This window comes from Toxorhynchites rutilus, chromosome 1 (genome assembly GCF_029784135.1).
Source record: "Toxorhynchites rutilus septentrionalis strain SRP chromosome 1, ASM2978413v1, whole genome shotgun sequence".
Classification (NCBI taxonomy): Eukaryota; Metazoa; Arthropoda; class Insecta; order Diptera; family Culicidae; genus Toxorhynchites; species Toxorhynchites rutilus.
Genome location: NC_073744.1, coordinates 93,133,497 through 93,152,551, shown reverse-complemented (window position 1 = coordinate 93,152,551; position 19,055 = coordinate 93,133,497). Strand labels below are relative to the sequence as shown.

General features: G+C 37.1%; 2 protein-coding genes across 2 annotated transcripts in view; one reads left to right on the top strand and one right to left on the bottom strand.

The window, feature by feature from the left end:
- LOC129765989 (WD repeat-containing protein 20) overlaps positions 1-4,503 on the bottom strand; it is a 66,945-nt gene extending 62,442 nt beyond the window's left edge. Inside the window, exons 1-2 of the mRNA XM_055766454.1 lie at positions 3,941-4,503; positions 2,130-2,312 (exon numbers count right to left, since the gene is read on the bottom strand). Of these exons, the coding sequence (XP_055622429.1) occupies positions 2,130-2,312; positions 3,941-4,339 (582 nt within the window). The 5' untranslated portion in view covers positions 4,340-4,503. The remainder of the gene's footprint in view (positions 1-2,129; positions 2,313-3,940) is intronic.
- Positions 4,504-16,092: 11,589 nt separating this feature from the next.
- Positions 16,093-17,589, top strand: LOC129775887 (putative transferase CAF17 homolog, mitochondrial). Its single transcript, XM_055781083.1, has 3 exons — positions 16,093-16,327; positions 16,387-17,384; positions 17,450-17,589. Exons 2-3 carry the CDS (start codon positions 16,390-16,392, stop codon positions 17,451-17,453), a joined length of 999 nt encoding a protein of 332 aa, XP_055637058.1. The 5' UTR covers positions 16,093-16,327; positions 16,387-16,389; the 3' UTR covers positions 17,454-17,589.
- The last annotated feature ends 1,466 nt before the right edge of the window (positions 17,590-19,055 follow it).

The following is a 19,055-nucleotide window of genomic DNA, read 5'->3' as shown; positions in this document are numbered from 1 at the left end:
CGGGGAAAGCCATGTTCGACCATGAAGTCGACGAAGAGGTGTGAGAAATGGCCGCGAGTTTCAGCACTTTTGGATGATTTGCCATAGTGTACAAATCTGATCCGCTGTCGACCAACTGGACATGAATTCGGCCTAATTACTTCCCACAAATCTGCTTACTATTGGTGATAGGCAGCGAAAGTGGATCTGGGATAGAATTGTATATGCACCTTTCAAGATCGTGATTGTATGGTAGTTTTCACAATCCAGCTTGTCACCATTTTTATATATGGGCCAGATTATCCCTTCTTTCCACTTTTCCGGTTCCATGTTCCATGTCCTAGATCCTGACTATGAACCGTTGTATACACTCTACAAGTTTTTCCGGACCTACCATGAAGAGATCGGCTGCGAGGCCATACTTTACACAGTGCATTCAAAAAGTTCCAGGACTGCCGCGCGCTAAGATCGGGAAGTGGCGCTATGTCTGCTCCAACGCGCGAACTACTTTCCACCAACTTCTTGACAGCTACCGTTTCTACCGTGAACCGCTTTCTCGATTCAGTAGCTAGTTTTGGCTGATAAGAGTACCGCAGTGATTTTTTGTCATTTCACAATTTTGAATATGGAGCAGAGAGCCGCTTTCCGAGACCTTTACGAACGTTCAAAAATTTGTGTTGAAAGATAAGCCTATATGTAGAAAACTAATATCTAATCTTTTGAGTATCCCGTTATTTCTTATTTCAAAAAATAGTTCCGGAACATTTTGTACGCACTGTGTATGTTGAGTAATTCTGACTAATGAACTTCTTAATTCCATCCATCGTTGGTGGTGGTACGTCGTCGTTGTTCACTGCACCGGTGTAATCCTCTTCAAGGTCGTCTAGGTCTCCTTTCTGCGCGCTGTTCAGGTGTTAATCGTTGTGCTGCCTCCAACTTTCGATCACCTCGCGTTCGTTCGTCAAGATGCCACCTTTCTTGTTCCTGCACACTTCGGTCCGCGGCACAAAGCCTCTGTCCGTGGCGTTTGGTTTCTTGAGGAACTCCCGTGATTCTCGAGAACGATAAAGCAGCTACATCTCCTCACGCTCTTTCTCTTCCAGTCGGCGTTTATTCTCCGAAAGAGAAGTGTTTGCTGACATCGCTTCAGTCGGTGTCTTTCCATGTTTTATCGAGTCGCTCGTAGTCTCGCTTGTCGTCAAATCCTTCGTTCCGTTGTCCACGTTGTTCATCGCCGATGATGATCTCTGCTATGCTGCTGTACCAGCATTTATCGAGGGGAACAATATTCATCTTCAAGTGCAACATAAACGGCATGATTCAACGTGGGAAATGCGATTCCGTTCACTCGATCTTGGGCTTGCTATTGACTCCAAGGTTGCGCTTAACACGGCTAACGCTTCTGCGGTCCTTGACTTAATACGACGCATCATCTGATAGTTCGCCGACATCTACGCCCAAAAACTTTGCGTTGCGTTTTAGTCCGAAGCATCCTGGAGGAACACGCTGCTTCTCTGTGGGCACTTTGCCATGCATCGCTGATCATCAGAATCGCTTTATACGATTCGCGCTGCGAAATTTTCCCTGGAATCCCCCGTCTAAGCTGACAGATTTCTCAGCATGCTGTATGCTGATCGATATGGAAACATTACGTGCAAGGCGCACAGTCATTAAGCTGCTGGTGACATCCGACCTACTGCAAAGTAACGTCGACTATATTCGATTTATAGAGAATGTTTCTCTTCTCTTTCCAGCTCGACATTTAAGGCAGTAAAGGGCCAAACAGTTCATCTGTTATCTTGCACACCGGTCTGGTTATGACTTCAACAATTCCCTTGATTCATGCCTGCGAATCTTCAACGAAGTTAGAGTATTTTTCGATTTCATGACTAGTAAACCTGCTTTTAATATAGTATTAGGAATGTTAGATAGATTATATCTGCACGAGTTTTAACGAAGACGAAATAACAAAAAAAAAAGATCAATACCATCAATACCATATCATAATCAAAAAATGAATTTCTCTTCCCCGACCAAATGTTGGGAGTATATTGTTGTTAATATAAACAAAAGAATTATTTTTCGCCGTCATATTCTCGATGAAAATACAAAAATAAAAATCTTACTCTTTTTTAGTTTACTGTTCTTACCTCTTCGTTGTACAGCTTCCCTTGTTCTCGCCTGCCTGGATAAACCAGCTGAATTTGACCTGTGCTAAATCCCACCAAAAGTGGAGCGCCTTCAAATGTGGCTGCAGATGCGTTGAAATCGTGACAGCTTGGATTCGTTCCCTTGTACAATTTTTTGTCGATTGGTTTACTCAAATCTGAAGCCTGTACAAATTAAAAAATATATGGAATGATCAATATTGATAGCGCAAGTTGTTTGTAATTCCCACATAAATGACATAAAAAATAATTCTTCGCATTAAAAATGTTTATTCGATCAATACTAATTTCCATTATAGTTAAATCTCAAATTAAAATGATGAGGCCCATAGGATTGAGATTGGATTTTTCGTGTGATTCGCACGTTTCGTCAATTTTGTGTAGTTCAAAAGCTTATGCCTGTTAATATTAAATCGTTTTATATTTCTTTGAATTTCATACAGAAACCTTTATTCATACTGTGTATGAAAAAAATGACTACACTGAAGTCGCTTTTTACGCGGTTTTTTTATACGCGGTTTTTTTTTACGCGTTTTTGGAATTTACGCGGTTTATTTTTACGCGGATTTCGGAATTTACGCGGTTTTTGTTACGCGGATTTCGATATTTACGCGGTTTTTTTACGCAGCACATATCAACCGCGTACAAATTCAATGTACTAATTGATGTGACTTTTCACGAAATAAGTTTGTATTTTATCACCGATTAGTAGCTGAGAAATAAAAGGAGATACAGATATCATGATTGCAGCATACAAAAAAAATCAGTTAATCATTTGTTAAAACATGAGTTGCATTTTTAATTGATAATTCACTGTTTGTTAAATTTTTATACGGATTTGAAAATTCACCCGGTTTTTGTTTACGCGGCACGTATCCCCGCGTGAAAAGCGACTCCAGTGTATATAAACGAAATTCGACTGCAACTTTCCTATTGTTCTATTCTGACATAAAATTATTTTGGATCGAACCGAATAATGCTACTCTTGAGTATTTCCTCGTAACTTGGAAGCGAAGTTCCACAATGTTGTCGGATTTGACAAGCATATCTATACCCGTCATGTCGAAAATACTTTAATTAAATGTATAAAATTACGTAATTTCTTCAACAATCGATCAATTTACTGTACTCCTCAATTTGTTATAAAATAGATTCACATTCAACTCAAGTCTTCTCATAAATAGTAACTATGAAGGGTTAGTGTAGCGTTACAATTTACTGTATTGTACTTACTGTGCAATGTACTGAAGCTGGGTGAATACAGTTCATAAACACTTTGTAAGTCAGAATAAACTCCCTTGGTCAAGCAGTATGACCAAGGGCCCGCAGGTCAAATATAATTCTGTTGGTGATCCAGTACACAACACATCAATTAAGAACTAAATGAAATTTCATACGAGAATACTACGTTGAGAAAATCAAAGTTAAGTTATTATTATTTTTTGTATATTACCATTAAAGTAGATAAGCACGTATGTATTTTAAAACGTGAAACTTCAACCACCTGATTATCAATTCATTAACAATACATCTATATGAAACATATTTGATTACACTACAATAATATTCTGTTTTAATTCGAGTTCATTTCAAACTTTCAAACATAGATTTTATATAGTGTAATAAGCATTTGGAATAGACAAGTTTTTTTTTCTTCTTTCAACATTGTGCTCTCTGTTCCACATACATCTGTGAGAAAAGGTTTTGTGCAATGTTGTTCGAGTTATCCTGATTGAATATCGAAACAACCAGGTTCAAAAATAACAAAAAATAAATGAATCAAAATTAAATACCTTTTTCACTCCCCGATATGCATAAACATACAGTTCCTTTCCGTAATTGAAACATATTCTGTCGCCTCCAATGGGTGGAGTACAGTTCGGTGAGATTCCATTGATAGCATTTTGTTCCAGTCCATTTGAACACATCACCGAGCTCGAACTTCCGGGTTGCGTTGATGATAGATTTGAACTCCCGCTGTGGCTGCTGCTTCCCTGAGCTTGCTGCGCGACTTGCGATGGTAATGTTATTAAAGAAACCCTTACTTGAGGATTACTTTGATTATTTTGATATCCAACACGGTTTGGACGAGAGTATTCCGACAGCGTCATTAATCTATACTCGCCTTCCCGAGTCACAAACTGCGTCTTTAAATCATCTTTACCACTTGCATCGACCAGTTGGACCGACATTTCTTTCTCTGACTTTAAAACGAACTGCTAATTCTAACATGCGAAGGTGAAATTACATAAATTGCATTTTAAAGTCACCACGCACTTCATAACTTAATTCATTTTTGCAGAAGAAAACTGACAGTAGACGTATCGTTTCCCGTTACTGCATAGAGTTACTGCCCGATACAGCGGAATACGATGACGTCAAATCCCTGTTCGCCCCTGACATATCTGACAATAAAAATATTTTCTTTTTTAAATAAGCCGTTATGCCGGATTTACAATCATTCACAATGACCGCGATTTTTTTTCTACAATAACGATTTTTATTCGTCAACCAATCAGAGCAAAGCGCGAAATTACCACTAGCAGTGCGAAAAAAGATAGAACTCTCGAAGCTTTGGTTGCGAAAATCGCGTTGCTTTGACAGGAGATACTACATATATCAGACAGGTGGAACAATATATGCTAGATGGGTGGGACGATATATCAAAATAAATGTTCAGCTCTATACATATGATACGTTCATTAACGGAGAGCTGAGTCGATCACCTATTGCAAGCGTACTGCTGCATAATATCATAATTATTTTTACACATTTTTGTTAATATTCGATTGAATTTGTTAGCTTTTCAATTATTAATTATCTGGAATTTACTTGCATTCAAACTTCTAGCAATATGATTTTGTTCCACCAATCTAGTACGACCTTGTCCATAACATATAATGGCAGTATAATTAGAGGGATGCAGGATTGATAGACAGTTTATGACAGATTATCTCGCGATATCGCGCACGATTAAAAAGAGTTGCACTGCAAAATATCGCGAGTGAGTACATCGCATGCGACTAAAAGCCTGGATTGCAAAGGAAGCATTATCAGAGTTGTTAGGGTGCACTGGTCACCCCTTCAACTTTCTTTCAAATGTTGCGGTTGCGCATGATCTCTTTATTTGCAAAGACATCATCGTCAGGAAAAAAGAGTTTTAATTTTAATGGGATCCATTGAAAACAGCTTGATTCAACAACATATGTTTCGATGTTCAATAGTTCATATAGTTCATATAGTAATTTTTTTCGGAGCAGGATTATCAAACAGATTCGTTTGTCTACATCTATCTTTCGAAATATTCTCTACCGTTTGCGGAGAGTTATTATTCCTTCTCATTTATAATCCATGAATCAGGAACTAATAGTTAATTTGAACTTCTTGTAGCTTGTATCTAATTATGATCGTAATATTCCCAGGAAAAAATAACCGTACAATCAATGATATTTTGTATTGATATCGACCTAACGTACGTTTTTCATGCAATCTTTGAAATTCCACAAAAATACTCGTAAAATAATGAGCAAAGGCGCTAATCGGATTTGTCATTCTTGACATATTTATCTGTCACAATAAAGCGACTATTTCCACGACTGTTTGAAGAGCGAATATTTCCAACCGTCGTGTCCAGTTAGGGAATAGACGCACAATATAATAGAATGAAAAAACTCCAGAAAATATGTTTCCTTCGTCTTTATTCAGTTTTTAATAGTCATCTAATTAAGTCTCCTCAAAACAGAGTAATTTTTGATACTCCAACACATATAACGAAATTCTTTTTTCCTGTTATTAATTCAAAGTAAGCAACTGAATTCATGAAAGTATAAAGAGCTAGTAAACTAAAAATTAATGCCTGTTTTTATGGGGCACCAAAAGATGATATAGAAGGATTTCTAGGAACTTCCAGCGACTTGTTTTCTTGTATTTTTTTGTTCAGTCCATATACAGTAATTTACATTTAATACGACATTTGGCTAATTGGACAGACCTGTAATGACATTTTTGTAAACATCGAGTTCGGGGCCCAAATTATGGCCCCACATTAAAAGGTGGGAGGTAAATACTTCTCTATCTGATCAAAAGGGCCAAGTGCAGTGTAAAATATAAAAGTTTGAATGAAAATTTTTACTTCATATTGTTTGATTACCTAACACATGTAGTCCTGACACTCACTTAACAATTTGTCGATGCATTTCCTGTTTGTTCCACAAATAATTACTATTATAATACAAAATCATCGTTAGACACAGTTTTCGTTCAATGTTTCCTAAATTTTTCATTAGGTTACGGTTCAATCCAATGATTTTTTTCCTATTTCACAATGTGTGTTCTTTCATCAAAGTAATACTTCAGAAAAGTTTACATATTTACAATTTTATCAGGTTTTGTATTTGTTAGGTTATGTTAGGTTACGTATTTTTCATACATAGTTGCTTTAAGCCGATTTTTTGCCCAATAAAGTTATACAAAATTGAATGAAATTGAAAGTAAGTGGTAGCTACGAAACTAAGCTATCATTAGATGCCAAAGCCTGACCATATGGTTGCTTTAAAGTCATGGAAAATTATCAAAGTTACTGTTCGATATTTCGAACGCTCAGCATAAAATTACCGCGACAGCGAGTTCCATATTAAGGCTATGTTCTCATTGCAGTGTCTTGAGCGAGGTTTTGGCGTGTTTCTGGCGTGCAAAAAAAACGCTTCACGCAGGCGATATTTGTACTTCTTCGCTTCTTTGCATGTAGTAGTATTCATTACTGCGCGCATGGGGAGGAGCTTTGCCGATTGTAAATGCATGATTTCATTTAGATTTTATTTTATTTCCATTACATTCACTACGAAGATATTTAATTTTGTGAAGACATTTCAAAATAGTGTCGAATAAAATCGATAGAACATGCATATTTTACATATGTTTACGTTTACGTTACATATAGTATAGAAAATACGGTTATCGTCGTCGAGGTTTTGATCAGGATACGTTCAACTTTGCTGGAATATTTCAAAACAAAACCAAACGTCATTCGTTCTTACGCACACAATTATTGACAGTTAAAACATGCAAAGACACGCCGCTGGCACGGTGTAATGTGTGAGAATAAAAATATCGTCCCGCTGCAGTGAGGACATGGCCTAAATCTATTTGCGATGACAGTGGTACAGTGTCGACGTCTGGTGGCGTCTTTAAGTTTTTTAGTTTTTTCTGCAATTCGGCGGTGAATCGGCCCAATAGTTTGGCATAGTAGAGCCCTGTGACCGTTTAGCCCTTCTCCTGGTAGCCGATGTATATCACACCTTGTGAATCCCAGAAAACGGTGGCCATCACCTTTCCGGCCGATAGGACCGTCTTTGCCTTCTTCGGAGCACGTTCACCGGGTAAAGTCCACTATTTCGACTTGTTCCTTGGTCTCTGGTTTGTACCAGTGGATTCATGTTTTGTCGACGGTCACGAAACGACAAAGAAACTCCTTCTGATTGCGCTTAAAAAGCGTCAAACACTGCTTTGAACCGGTCTCACGGTTGCGCTTGTTGTCCGGAGTGAGCAAACGTGGCACCCATTGCGCCGACAGCTTTCTTATGCCCAGAATTTTATGCAAGTTATGACCCATGCGGTCTTTTGAGATGCCTACTGTTCCCGCTAACTCGCGCACTTTCAATCGACGGTCTGCCAATACGTCAATTTTGTCACGTTATCTTCCGTGGTAGCCGTTATCGAGGCAATTGGGCGTGGCTCATCAAAAACCGACGTGCGACCACGTTGCAACTCGTTAAACCAATTTTTGACGGTCGCCATCGAAGGAGAAGAGTCACCGTATACAGCATCCAAGCGCTCTTTGATTTCGCTGCGCGATTTCCCTTCCAAAAACAAGAATCGAATCACCGACCAATATTGCTCTTTTTCCATTTTTCACACCAAAAGTACGAATCAGATTCGGTTGAAACTTTGACAGTAGCCGTTTACGAGAATGTACTACACGATAGTAATCTCTCTTGCGATACTGACACCATCGGACGATGAAGTTAAGTACTTATCGGATCGACCTAGTATATTGGAGGATAGTAAAATAATGTAAATAGTATTTCTGCAATCGGTTTCATGCGAGTTGAGAGCTTGAAGCTATTGAATTCATGAAGCATAGTTACATCCTTTGGTTTATATCCCCGGAATATTATGTTCCATTACTGAATAGAAAATTTATTGCTACCTCCATGTTTTCCATACCAAAACTTTGCCCATCCTGTTCGTAACAGCTATACTGAAATCAGTATGAACTCTATCCTCAAACTGAAGGTATGATCTCAAATTCTCGAGCACTTCACCTCGAATGAGTAGTTCTTATAGTCGGAGTAACCACAGCGTATTACCGAACGTAGAGTGACCAACGATTGATGCCCAACGACATGCAGCCACTAGCATGACTCTGAGCGGCCATAGAGCCGATAGAAAGGAGGATGTTTAAATCGCAGGTCCAGATCGAACATTCGAACGCAGATCTGCGACCTAGTTTAACCAGGTATCACTTGATTAGGGTGATACGGTGAACGAAGGAATTAGAATTGCCCTCCAACTAGACGCGCAATCCGTCTAGGCCACCCTCGCGGGATCTCTCTCTTTGCATTGGTGCAATTCGTACTTAACACTAATAATGTAAAACATGTTAATGCCAATGTTGGCTTGCATACTTTTTCATCACACCGGTCATAGTGATTGGTGATACACATGGAGTCTTGGGTGATGTAAAACATATTCAGTGGCTTTCGGCGGCTTCTTTAGCTGCAAAGTACGTAGAACAGAAGATAAGGGATATTTTCTGTGTATATAGTATCTCTACTGTATCCCACCTCCAATTAGGTGTATGAGGTGCATGAGGCGAATTTCCGTCGTTTTTGCTTCGACCACTGGTGTAGGATTGTGTCTCGTCTGTATCAAGATCCCAAACAGTCATGGCATATATCATTTATAACTTGCATCAATGCATACTTTTACCATTCAGTGAGACATTCGTTGGGATACACACCTGGTAGACAATTAGTTTTCGTCCCTGATTACGAAATTTCCCCAGAGAGAGCTAATTCAGGTGGGTTTTTCACCAACACGAATGAACAGTCAGGAGTTCGAGGAAGTACTTCTGAATCATTTACTATTTTTGTACACAATTTGTGATGATATGGTATTCCAACCAGATAACGCATCAGTTAAAAAAAGTCGGAAGACCTATATATGGTTCATTAACTGGGGTTTCCAATTGTGGACTACCCTGTTTATTCACCAGTTCAAAATCGGGACCTTATAAGGGCCGATCATACGAAAAATAGATGCAGCTAACAGACAGTATGAAAGTTGTAAGGAGTATAAATGAGCAGATACCTTTGCGTTGAGCGAGATATAAATTTACGCATCCCGTAGCTTAGTTGATAGTAAGCCGAATAGGTTTTTTAACTGATTGAGAACTAAAGATGAGCTACGAATTGTAAACTTGATGTAATTTATTCGAAATATGCTGGTAATTTTGTAAAGGAGTGATTGTTTCCACCTGGTTCTATGGTTATGAAACACTGGAGTTTTCGGTTTTGAATGATTCGCGCTTGATCAAAACAATAAAGTTCAAATTGTTTATCTAATAAACAAAGATAGTCATTATAACGCTACATATATTAATTCAATTTGAAAGCTCTCTTGAACCCTAAAAAATAGTGGGTTTACCGTTATGACAAATAGTTAATTATTGAGACGATGACGGTAGCTATCAGTTAGTATAAGTAAGCGATATAATTGTACATCGTTGTGATATTTTGCTTAACAAATTTTGTGTGTCTGGGCCTAGCGGCACGGACGGGATCTTGACATAGGACTGTGTTTGTGTGTAGTAATTGCATTTGAATTGAGTTTTTTCATTGCTCAAAATCTGTAATTTTTTCTCTTTTGATACATCAAATGGAACCCTGAAAAAACCGTTTCCTATATGAACATGTATCCTTCAAACGAGTTGGATGAGATAACGTGTTAGAATCCAGAACCACATTCAAAAATGTGCACAAAATACCTAAAAGCCATTACTACCCTCTTCTTCTGTTATTCAATTATGCAGAAGAAGACAAGAAGTCACAATGTAAGCATTTTTAAACACAAGTCTAAATAGTAAAGATTTACATAAATATGAACCTAAGTTTTGTTTCCAAACTTGAAAAAGTCACTTCGCCTACTTTGCAGACCTCGAGAAAACGTATTTTTCAGATGGATGAAAGAAGTTGGAGCATCGCTGGGTCAAGTGTATCGAGCTAAAAGGATCAGCAGCCAGTTTAATTCATTAATTGCATTTTTTACATAACCAAACAACATGCTCGATATTATGATATCCTGGACCACTGACGATTCACCATAATTACATACATTGTAATACTATAAAGACGTAGCAAATATCAATTTTTGAAAAAGATTCACATCTTAAGCTACTGGACAATAAACAAACAAACAAACAAACGTGTATTGAGCCCGAATTGGTTGAATTTTTATGTTTTTTAACGATTTTCCTCAAAGAGAAATTATGATCATGGTTTGACCACCTCTGATCATGGTTTGTCCAAAAAATGATCATTGTTTGTCTGGTTTTAGAAATCACCATTTTTGATTGAAAAAAATCGAATTTTCAAGTAGATGTTGCATTTATCATTGTTTGAGTTTACTGTCATCATATTGATCCATTCTAATATATAGACTTTCTTCAGAATATTGCATTTTATTGGGCATTTAAAAAGTGTTCACCGCAACACACTCAACATAGAGGAACTTTTTTTCTGCTTTGTGTGAAGGACACAATAAACAAACTGCAGCGCGCCAAGCGGTTGCCATAGAAATCATGTGGACAAAATAACATTAGTAAATTGGACAACTCATGATCAGAATTGAGGTCATCGAAATGCGTTAGTTTAATGGTTTAGGTATGTAAATCTGATACAAATGGTGTGCAATCATAATCGATACCTTTTTTTGTAGAGTGACCTCCTATATAGAAATTGAAGACGTGTGTCAAAACCTCTACAATAGAGAAAATCAATCGATTAATCGGGTATCTACAAAGAATGCTGATTTTCCCAAGTTATATATTGAAAAGTCTGGGTATCCAGAATATGAATGGCAACTTTACGAAGCGGTGAGTATTGTGCCAATTATGTTGTATTGATGTCAATGTTCTGGCAGAGAATTCAATGCGGTTCAACATAGAATTGAATCTGAGGTCAGGGATGCCAGGTGATTTTTTCAAATGTCTTCACATGATACGAAAAAATGTCTTCAAATGTCTTCACAATCATATCGGAGGAAACTAAATTTCATAATTTATTTTTGTACAAAGTTTAATAACTTATTCAACGTTTATTATAATTGAGAGACTTAGAATGGAATGGATGTAAGTTTTTTTGATCGATGTCTCTTCACCAAACTTTTTCTTTAGTCAATAAGTCAACTGCAAAAACGTTCCAATTTAAGTTTGGTATACAATCCGATAGATGAGGTTCTGACCTATCTTACCGATTGGCAAATACAATAGGGGCTCAAAATGAAAGGGGTGTAAGTGACATCATCGATTTATCTACATCGACTCTCTCTTTTGGTCATAACATAGCTGCAATTACATTCCCAGCTGTATTTGACAATGTGGAAGAAAGGTTAGAGCCTCATCTATCGAATTGTACTCAAACTGGGATGTTTCTGAAGTTGATTTATTAACTAAAGAAAAAGTTGACGAAGAGAAATCGATCAAATCAGTTATACCCCTTTCTATCTGAGCCCCTCAATTGAGAATGTGTTTCCAGCTAAGTTCGCTAAGCTTTCATTTTGAGCCCCTCAATTGGTATTATTATATAGCGCATTACATTAAACTTATCTTGAACATTTGAAGTGTGAACAACGATAATATTGCGCAACAGTGAACTAAATATTAATTGGCTTCATAAACCGTTGATTGACCTCTATTCTTCCATAAAAACGGAACTGCGATCACCATATTCATAAAAACTTATTATTGAAACGGTATGTAACTGGGAAACCTTCGATTTGTGAAGTGGCATAATGTGGTTGAAAGATAGATCTAGGTTAATCTATTCTATAGTATGTGCCCAAAATATTAAAAATACAATGTCACAATTTTTTGAATTCTCGAGCGCAAACGTCTTCTGGTTACAATATATATTTAGACCACTTCAAGTTCACTTCAAGCTTTATTGTTGAATTTATTCTATATGCTTGTGGATTTTCTGTTGGGAAAAGTTTGAAAGAACCAAGTGAATAACCCTGAGACAAAAGTCCTACTTCGTTTGACGGTATTTTCGGTCAATAGTTAGAATTTCATGAAAATTATATCTTCCAAAAACTTACGTACGCTAGCATACTGAAATGTCTTCATATATTTCACAGTTTCACAGTCTCACAGTGATACAAATGTCTTCAAAATGAAGACATGTCTTCAAACCTGGCATCTCTGGCGGCGGTAGATGTTTAAAATTCCTAGTCCCTTTCAATTCAGAGTCAGTAAACAAACGAAGCTCTGAGGCATTTGACATTCTATATTTAATTGAATTACCAACAATAAACAAACAACGATTTGATTAGAAAAACGCTATTTTGAATTGTGATGTGAATTCATGTAACTTTTACAAATTGATCACTGGAATTTATTCGAAGTGTTGGGAAATACAGCTGGAAAACCTTATAAGGGCCGATCATACGAAAAATAGATGCAGCTAACAGACAGTATGAAAGTTGTAAGGAGTATAAATGAGCAGATACCTTTGCGTTGAGCGAGATATAAATTTACGCATCCCGTAGCTTAGTTGATAGTAAGCCGAATAGGTTTTTTAACTGATTGAGAACTAAAGATGAGCTACGAATTGTAAACTTGATGTAATTTATTCGAAATATGCTGGTAATTTTGTAAAGGAGTGATTGTTTCCACCTGGTTCTATGGTTATGAAACACTGGAGTTTTCGGTTTTGAATGATTCGCGCTTGATCAAAACAATAAAGTTCAAATTGTTTATCTAATAAACAAAGATAGTCATTATAACGCTACATATATTAATTCAATTTGAAAGCTCTCTTGAACCCTAAAAAATAGTGGGTTTACCGTTATGACAAATAGTTAATTATTGAGACGATGACGGTAGCTATCAGTTAGTATAAGTAAGCGATATAATTGTACATCGTTGTGATATTTTGCTTAACAAATTTTGTGTGTCTGGGCCTAGCGGCACGGACGGGATCTTGACATAGGACTGTGTTTGTGTGTAGTAATTGCATTTGAATTGAGTTTTTTCATTGCTCAAAATCTGTAATTTTTTCTCTTTTGATACATCAAATGGAACCCTGAAAAAACCGTTTCCTATATGAACATGTATCCTTCAAACGAGTTGGATGAGATAACGTGTTAGAATCCAGAACCACATTCAAAAATGTGCACAAAATACCTAAAAGCCATTACTACCCTCTTCTTCTGTTATTCAATTATGCAGAAGAAGACAAGAAGTCACAATGTAAGCATTTTTAAACACAAGTCTAAATAGTAAAGATTTACATAAATATGAACCTAAGTTTTGTTTCCAAACTTGAAAAAGTCACTTCGCCTACTTTGCAGACCTCGAGAAAACGTATTTTTCAGATGGATGAAAGAAGTTGGAGCATCGCTGGGTCAAGTGTATCGAGCTAAAAGGATCAGCAGCCAGTTTAATTCATTAATTGCATTTTTTACATAACCAAACAACATGCTCGATATTATGATATCCTGGACCACTGACGATTCACCATAATTACATACATTGTAATACTATAAAGACGTAGCAAATATCAATTTTTGAAAAAGATTCACATCTTAAGCTACTGGACAATAAACAAACAAACAAACAAACGTGTATTGAGCCCGAATTGGTTGAATTTTTATGTTTTTTAACGATTTTCCTCAAAGAGAAATTATGATCATGGTTTGACCACCTCTGATCATGGTTTGTCCAAAAAATGATCATTGTTTGTCTGGTTTTAGAAATCACCATTTTTGATTGAAAAAAATCGAATTTTCAAGTAGATGTTGCATTTATCATTGTTTGAGTTTACTGTCATCATATTGATCCATTCTAATATATAGACTTTCTTCAGAATATTGCATTTTATTGGGCATTTAAAAAGTGTTCACCGCAACACACTCAACATAGAGGAACTTTTTTTCTGCTTTGTGTGAAGGACACAATAAACAAACTGCAGCGCGCCAAGCGGTTGCCATAGAAATCATGTGGACAAAATAACATTAGTAAATTGGACAACTCATGATCAGAATTGAGGTCATCGAAATGCGTTAGTTTAATGGTTTAGGTATGTAAATCTGATACAAATGGTGTGCAATCATAATCGATACCTTTTTTTGTAGAGTGACCTCCTATATAGAAATTGAAGACGTGTGTCAAAACCTCTACAATAGAGAAAATCAATCGATTAATCGGGTATCTACAAAGAATGCTGATTTTCCCAAGTTATATATTGAAAAGTCTGGGTATCCAGAATATGAATGGCAACTTTACGAAGCGGTGAGTATTGTGCCAATTATGTTGTATTGATGTCAATGTTCTGGCAGAGAATTCAATGCGGTTCAACATAGAATTGAATCTGAGGTCAGGGATGCCAGGTGATTTTTTCAAATGTCTTCACATGATACGAAAAAATGTCTTCAAATGTCTTCACAATCATATCGGAGGAAACTAAATTTCATAATTTATTTTTGTACAAAGTTTAATAACTTATTCAACGTTTATTATAATTGAGAGACTTAGAATGGAATGGATGTAAGTTTTTTTGATCGATGTCTCTTCACCAAACTTTTTCTTTAGTCAATAAGTCAACTGCAAAAACGTTCCAATTTAAGTTTGGTATACAATCCGATAGATGAGGTTCTGACCTATCTTACCGATTGGCAAATACAATAGGGGCTCAAAATGAAAGGGGTGTAAGTGACATCATCGATTTATCTACATCGACTCTCTCTTTTGGTCATAACATAGCTGCAATTACATTCCCAGCTGTATTTGACAATGTGGAAGAAAGGTTAGAGCCTCATCTATCGAATTGTACTCAAACTGGGATGTTTCTGAAGTTGATTTATTAACTAAAGAAAAAGTTGACGAAGAGAAATCGATCAAATCAGTTATACCCCTTTCTATCTGAGCCCCTCAATTGAGAATGTGTTTCCAGCTAAGTTCGCTAAGCTTTCATTTTGAGCCCCTCAATTGGTATTATTATATAGCGCATTACATTAAACTTATCTTGAACATTTGAAGTGTGAACAACGATAATATTGCGCAACAGTGAACTAAATATTAATTGGCTTCATAAACCGTTGATTGACCTCTATTCTTCCATAAAAACGGAACTGCGATCACCATATTCATAAAAACTTATTATGGAAACGGTATGTAACTGGGAAACCTTCGATTTGTGAAGTGGCATAATGTGGTTGAAAGATAGATCTAGGTTAATCTATTCTATAGTATGTGCCCAAAATATTAAAAATACAATGTCACAATTTTTTGAATTCTCGAGCGCAAACGTCTTCTGGTTACAATATATATTTAGACCACTTCAAGTTCACTTCAAGCTTTATTGTTGAATTTATTCTATATGCTTGTGGATTTTCTGTTGGGAAAAGTTTGAAAGAACCAAGTGAATAACCCTGAGACAAAAGTCCTACTTCGTTTGACGGTATTTTCGGTCAATAGTTAGAATTTCATGAAAATTATATCTTCCAAAAACTTACGTACGCTAGCATACTGAAATGTCTTCATATATTTCACAGTTTCACAGTCTCACAGTGATACAAATGTCTTCAAAATGAAGACATGTCTTCAAACCTGGCATCTCTGGCGGCGGTAGATGTTTAAAATTCCTAGTCCCTTTCAATTCAGAGTCAGTAAACAAACGAAGCTCTGAGGCATTTGACATTCTATATTTAATTGAATTACCAACAATAAACAAACAACGATTTGATTAGAAAAACGCTATTTTGAATTGTGATGTGAATTCATGTAACTTTTACAAATTGATCACTGGAATTTATTCGAAGTGTTGGGAAATACAGCTGGAAAAAATAGTTCACTTTTCTGTACAAAAGACGAATTCGAGAAAAGATAGTAGTTTCAGGTTGTAAGTATATATGTGATAATGTTAGTGTGGAATTCTTAGGTAATATTTCTCGCAAGTAGACAATGTTTTCATATGGCCGAAGGATTGGATTGGGGTTTTTGATCAGGCCTAGATATCCTAACGGATCAAGTTCAATACACGTCAGATTATTAAGTAGCGTGGTACTACAAAAGTTGCAGGCACGATCGATCTTATGCGTACAAGGTTCCGATGCGAGTTCCTTCCTACAAGGATTGATTACCAACGACATGAACCATTTGAAACACGATGCAAATTCCATCTACGCAATGTTTCTTAATTCGACCGGTAGAATCCTGTATGATACTATCATACATAGAACCAAAAATGAACATGATTTTTTGGTGGAATGCGAGTCACAAACTGCTGAAAATTTTCAAAAGCATTTGAATCTTTTTCGTATCAGAAAGAAGGTGAAAATAATTAGAACCAACTTGGATCTTTGGGTGACCTTCGTGAAAAACGGAAAAAGCAACCTTAGCAATATTTTTAATCAGAAACACAACGAGATTATGGTTCACAGAGATCCACGTCTGAAAGAACTGGGATACAGAATTATAACCGAATCGATGTCCGATGAAAATTTACAGAAAGCGCTTTACAACGATGTTAAGATAGACGGCAAAATTTCATATGACGAACACCGATATTCTCTTGGAATTGGAGAAGGTTTAGACAATATTCCTCAGAATAAATGCTTTCCGTTGGAATACAATTGCGATTACATGCACGGAGTAAGTTTTCACAAAGGTTGCTACATTGGCCAAGAATTGACTGCACGTACATACCACACAGGAGTTGTGAGAAAACGGATTATGCCTTTATTTTTCAACGAACCTATCGATGAGCATAGTATTGCAAAAGATACGGAAATAAAAAATCAGCAAGGACAAATCGTTGGAAAATTGAGAGGTGTAAAAAATTCTGTTGGACTGGCTCTACTAAGAATCGAAAAAATTGGAAAAAATGATAACTTATTAGTGGCAGAGAAATACCATTGTACCACTCACACCCCATTTTGGTGGCCAAAAAAGCAACAGTAAATACTGAATTTAGATGACTTTCTGTTGAAAATTATACATTAAAGATAACAACTATTTTCAGGTGACCATGGAAGAAACGGAACAAATAAAAAAATTCACATGTGAATTATGCAACTGGACCGAGTTTTACGATTGTTTTGAACAGCAAGCTCCATTCGCCAAGAACGTAACATTTCACGAACCATGTTTTTTGATGCGAGATCCGTTCTGTCCACCGCCTTCCGTGAAGCAGACCACTTCAATAGAATATTTCATAGTGATCGGTTGTAAATGTAGAACATGTTCCAGAGTTGTATGCAAAAAAAGTAAATGTAGTTTTCAATACCTTTATACATATTGTAAATTGTGCAGCTTGAAATGTGTACACGAATTCCCTACAGAAATTCAGGCAAAAATAAGGAAGCAATTTAAAAACTAAACATGTAATCCTGTTCGCGCTTGCGATCGTTTGAAGAGTAGGCAAGTCCAATTCATACTCGTTGTCAGATATTCCTGATTGACCAGAGGCACATGATACATAGTTTATCTTAAGCGAACACATCCTTTATCTTAAGCGAACAAACATGAGTGCAATCTCAGGATTCTACAATGGTCTTCAATAGAAGAAGAAGATAGCCACCAATTTTGACATCTACTTAGAACCGTACGAACCGACATTTAAAACTGGCAATTTATTTTTTTAACCACTTGAAGTTCGAGTTCACAATTTCATGAACAAATGAATTGTATAAAGTGTAAACGGAAAATAAGTCATTAAAAATCAAAAAGGAAAGCTTTTGAATAAATTATTTTCCGTTGATGTCTCTAACTTATTTATTTACTTAATTAGCAATGCTGTACACAAAAGTCGTCCCCATTCACTCCGATCCATAGCTGTTTGTCGCCAGTCATGCAGTCTGTGTAGGATCGGCAAGTCGGCTTCCATCTTACCCGCGTTACCATCGTACCATCTTACCCGCGGCGCACTTCTTCTCCTCGTTCCTGTCGGGTCGTAGTCGAGGACTATTTTCACTGGGCTCTGGGTCTGGGCCGGTCGATTTTCGCGGTATGAATGATGGATGGGTGGTTCTCCCAGCAGCTGGTGCAACTCATGGTTTGTTCGCCTTCTCCACATTCCATCATCCATCTGCACTTGGTCGTAGATGGTGCGCAACACCTTCCGTTCGAACACATTAAGAGCGCGCTGGTCGTCCGCCAGCATAATCCACGTCTCATGGCCGTACAGGACTATCGGTCTTAACCATCTACAAAACACTGATAACTTTGTGATGCGGTGAATTTTATTCGACCGTAGTGTCGCACGATTTCCTGCCATAATGCGTCTTTATATCTCTCTGCTGGTGTCAATATCGACGGTCACCAGTGAGCCCAAGTACACGAACTCGTCTATCAGTTCGATTTCGTCACCGCCAATTTGAATTCTTGGTGGAAGGCTATTATTTCACTTATTTTTGGTTGTGCTAACGTAAGGATATTTATCACTATTCACTCGCGAGACGCGACACGGAACTAGGACACAACACTTATAATCCTTACAAACATTAAAATGGTTAAAATTACCTTTTTCGTCGACCGGTTTCGGGCTCGATGTTGCCCATCTACTGGACGGTGTCCGACTGTCGGACACATGGGCAACATCGAGCCCGAAACCGGTCGACGAAAAAGGT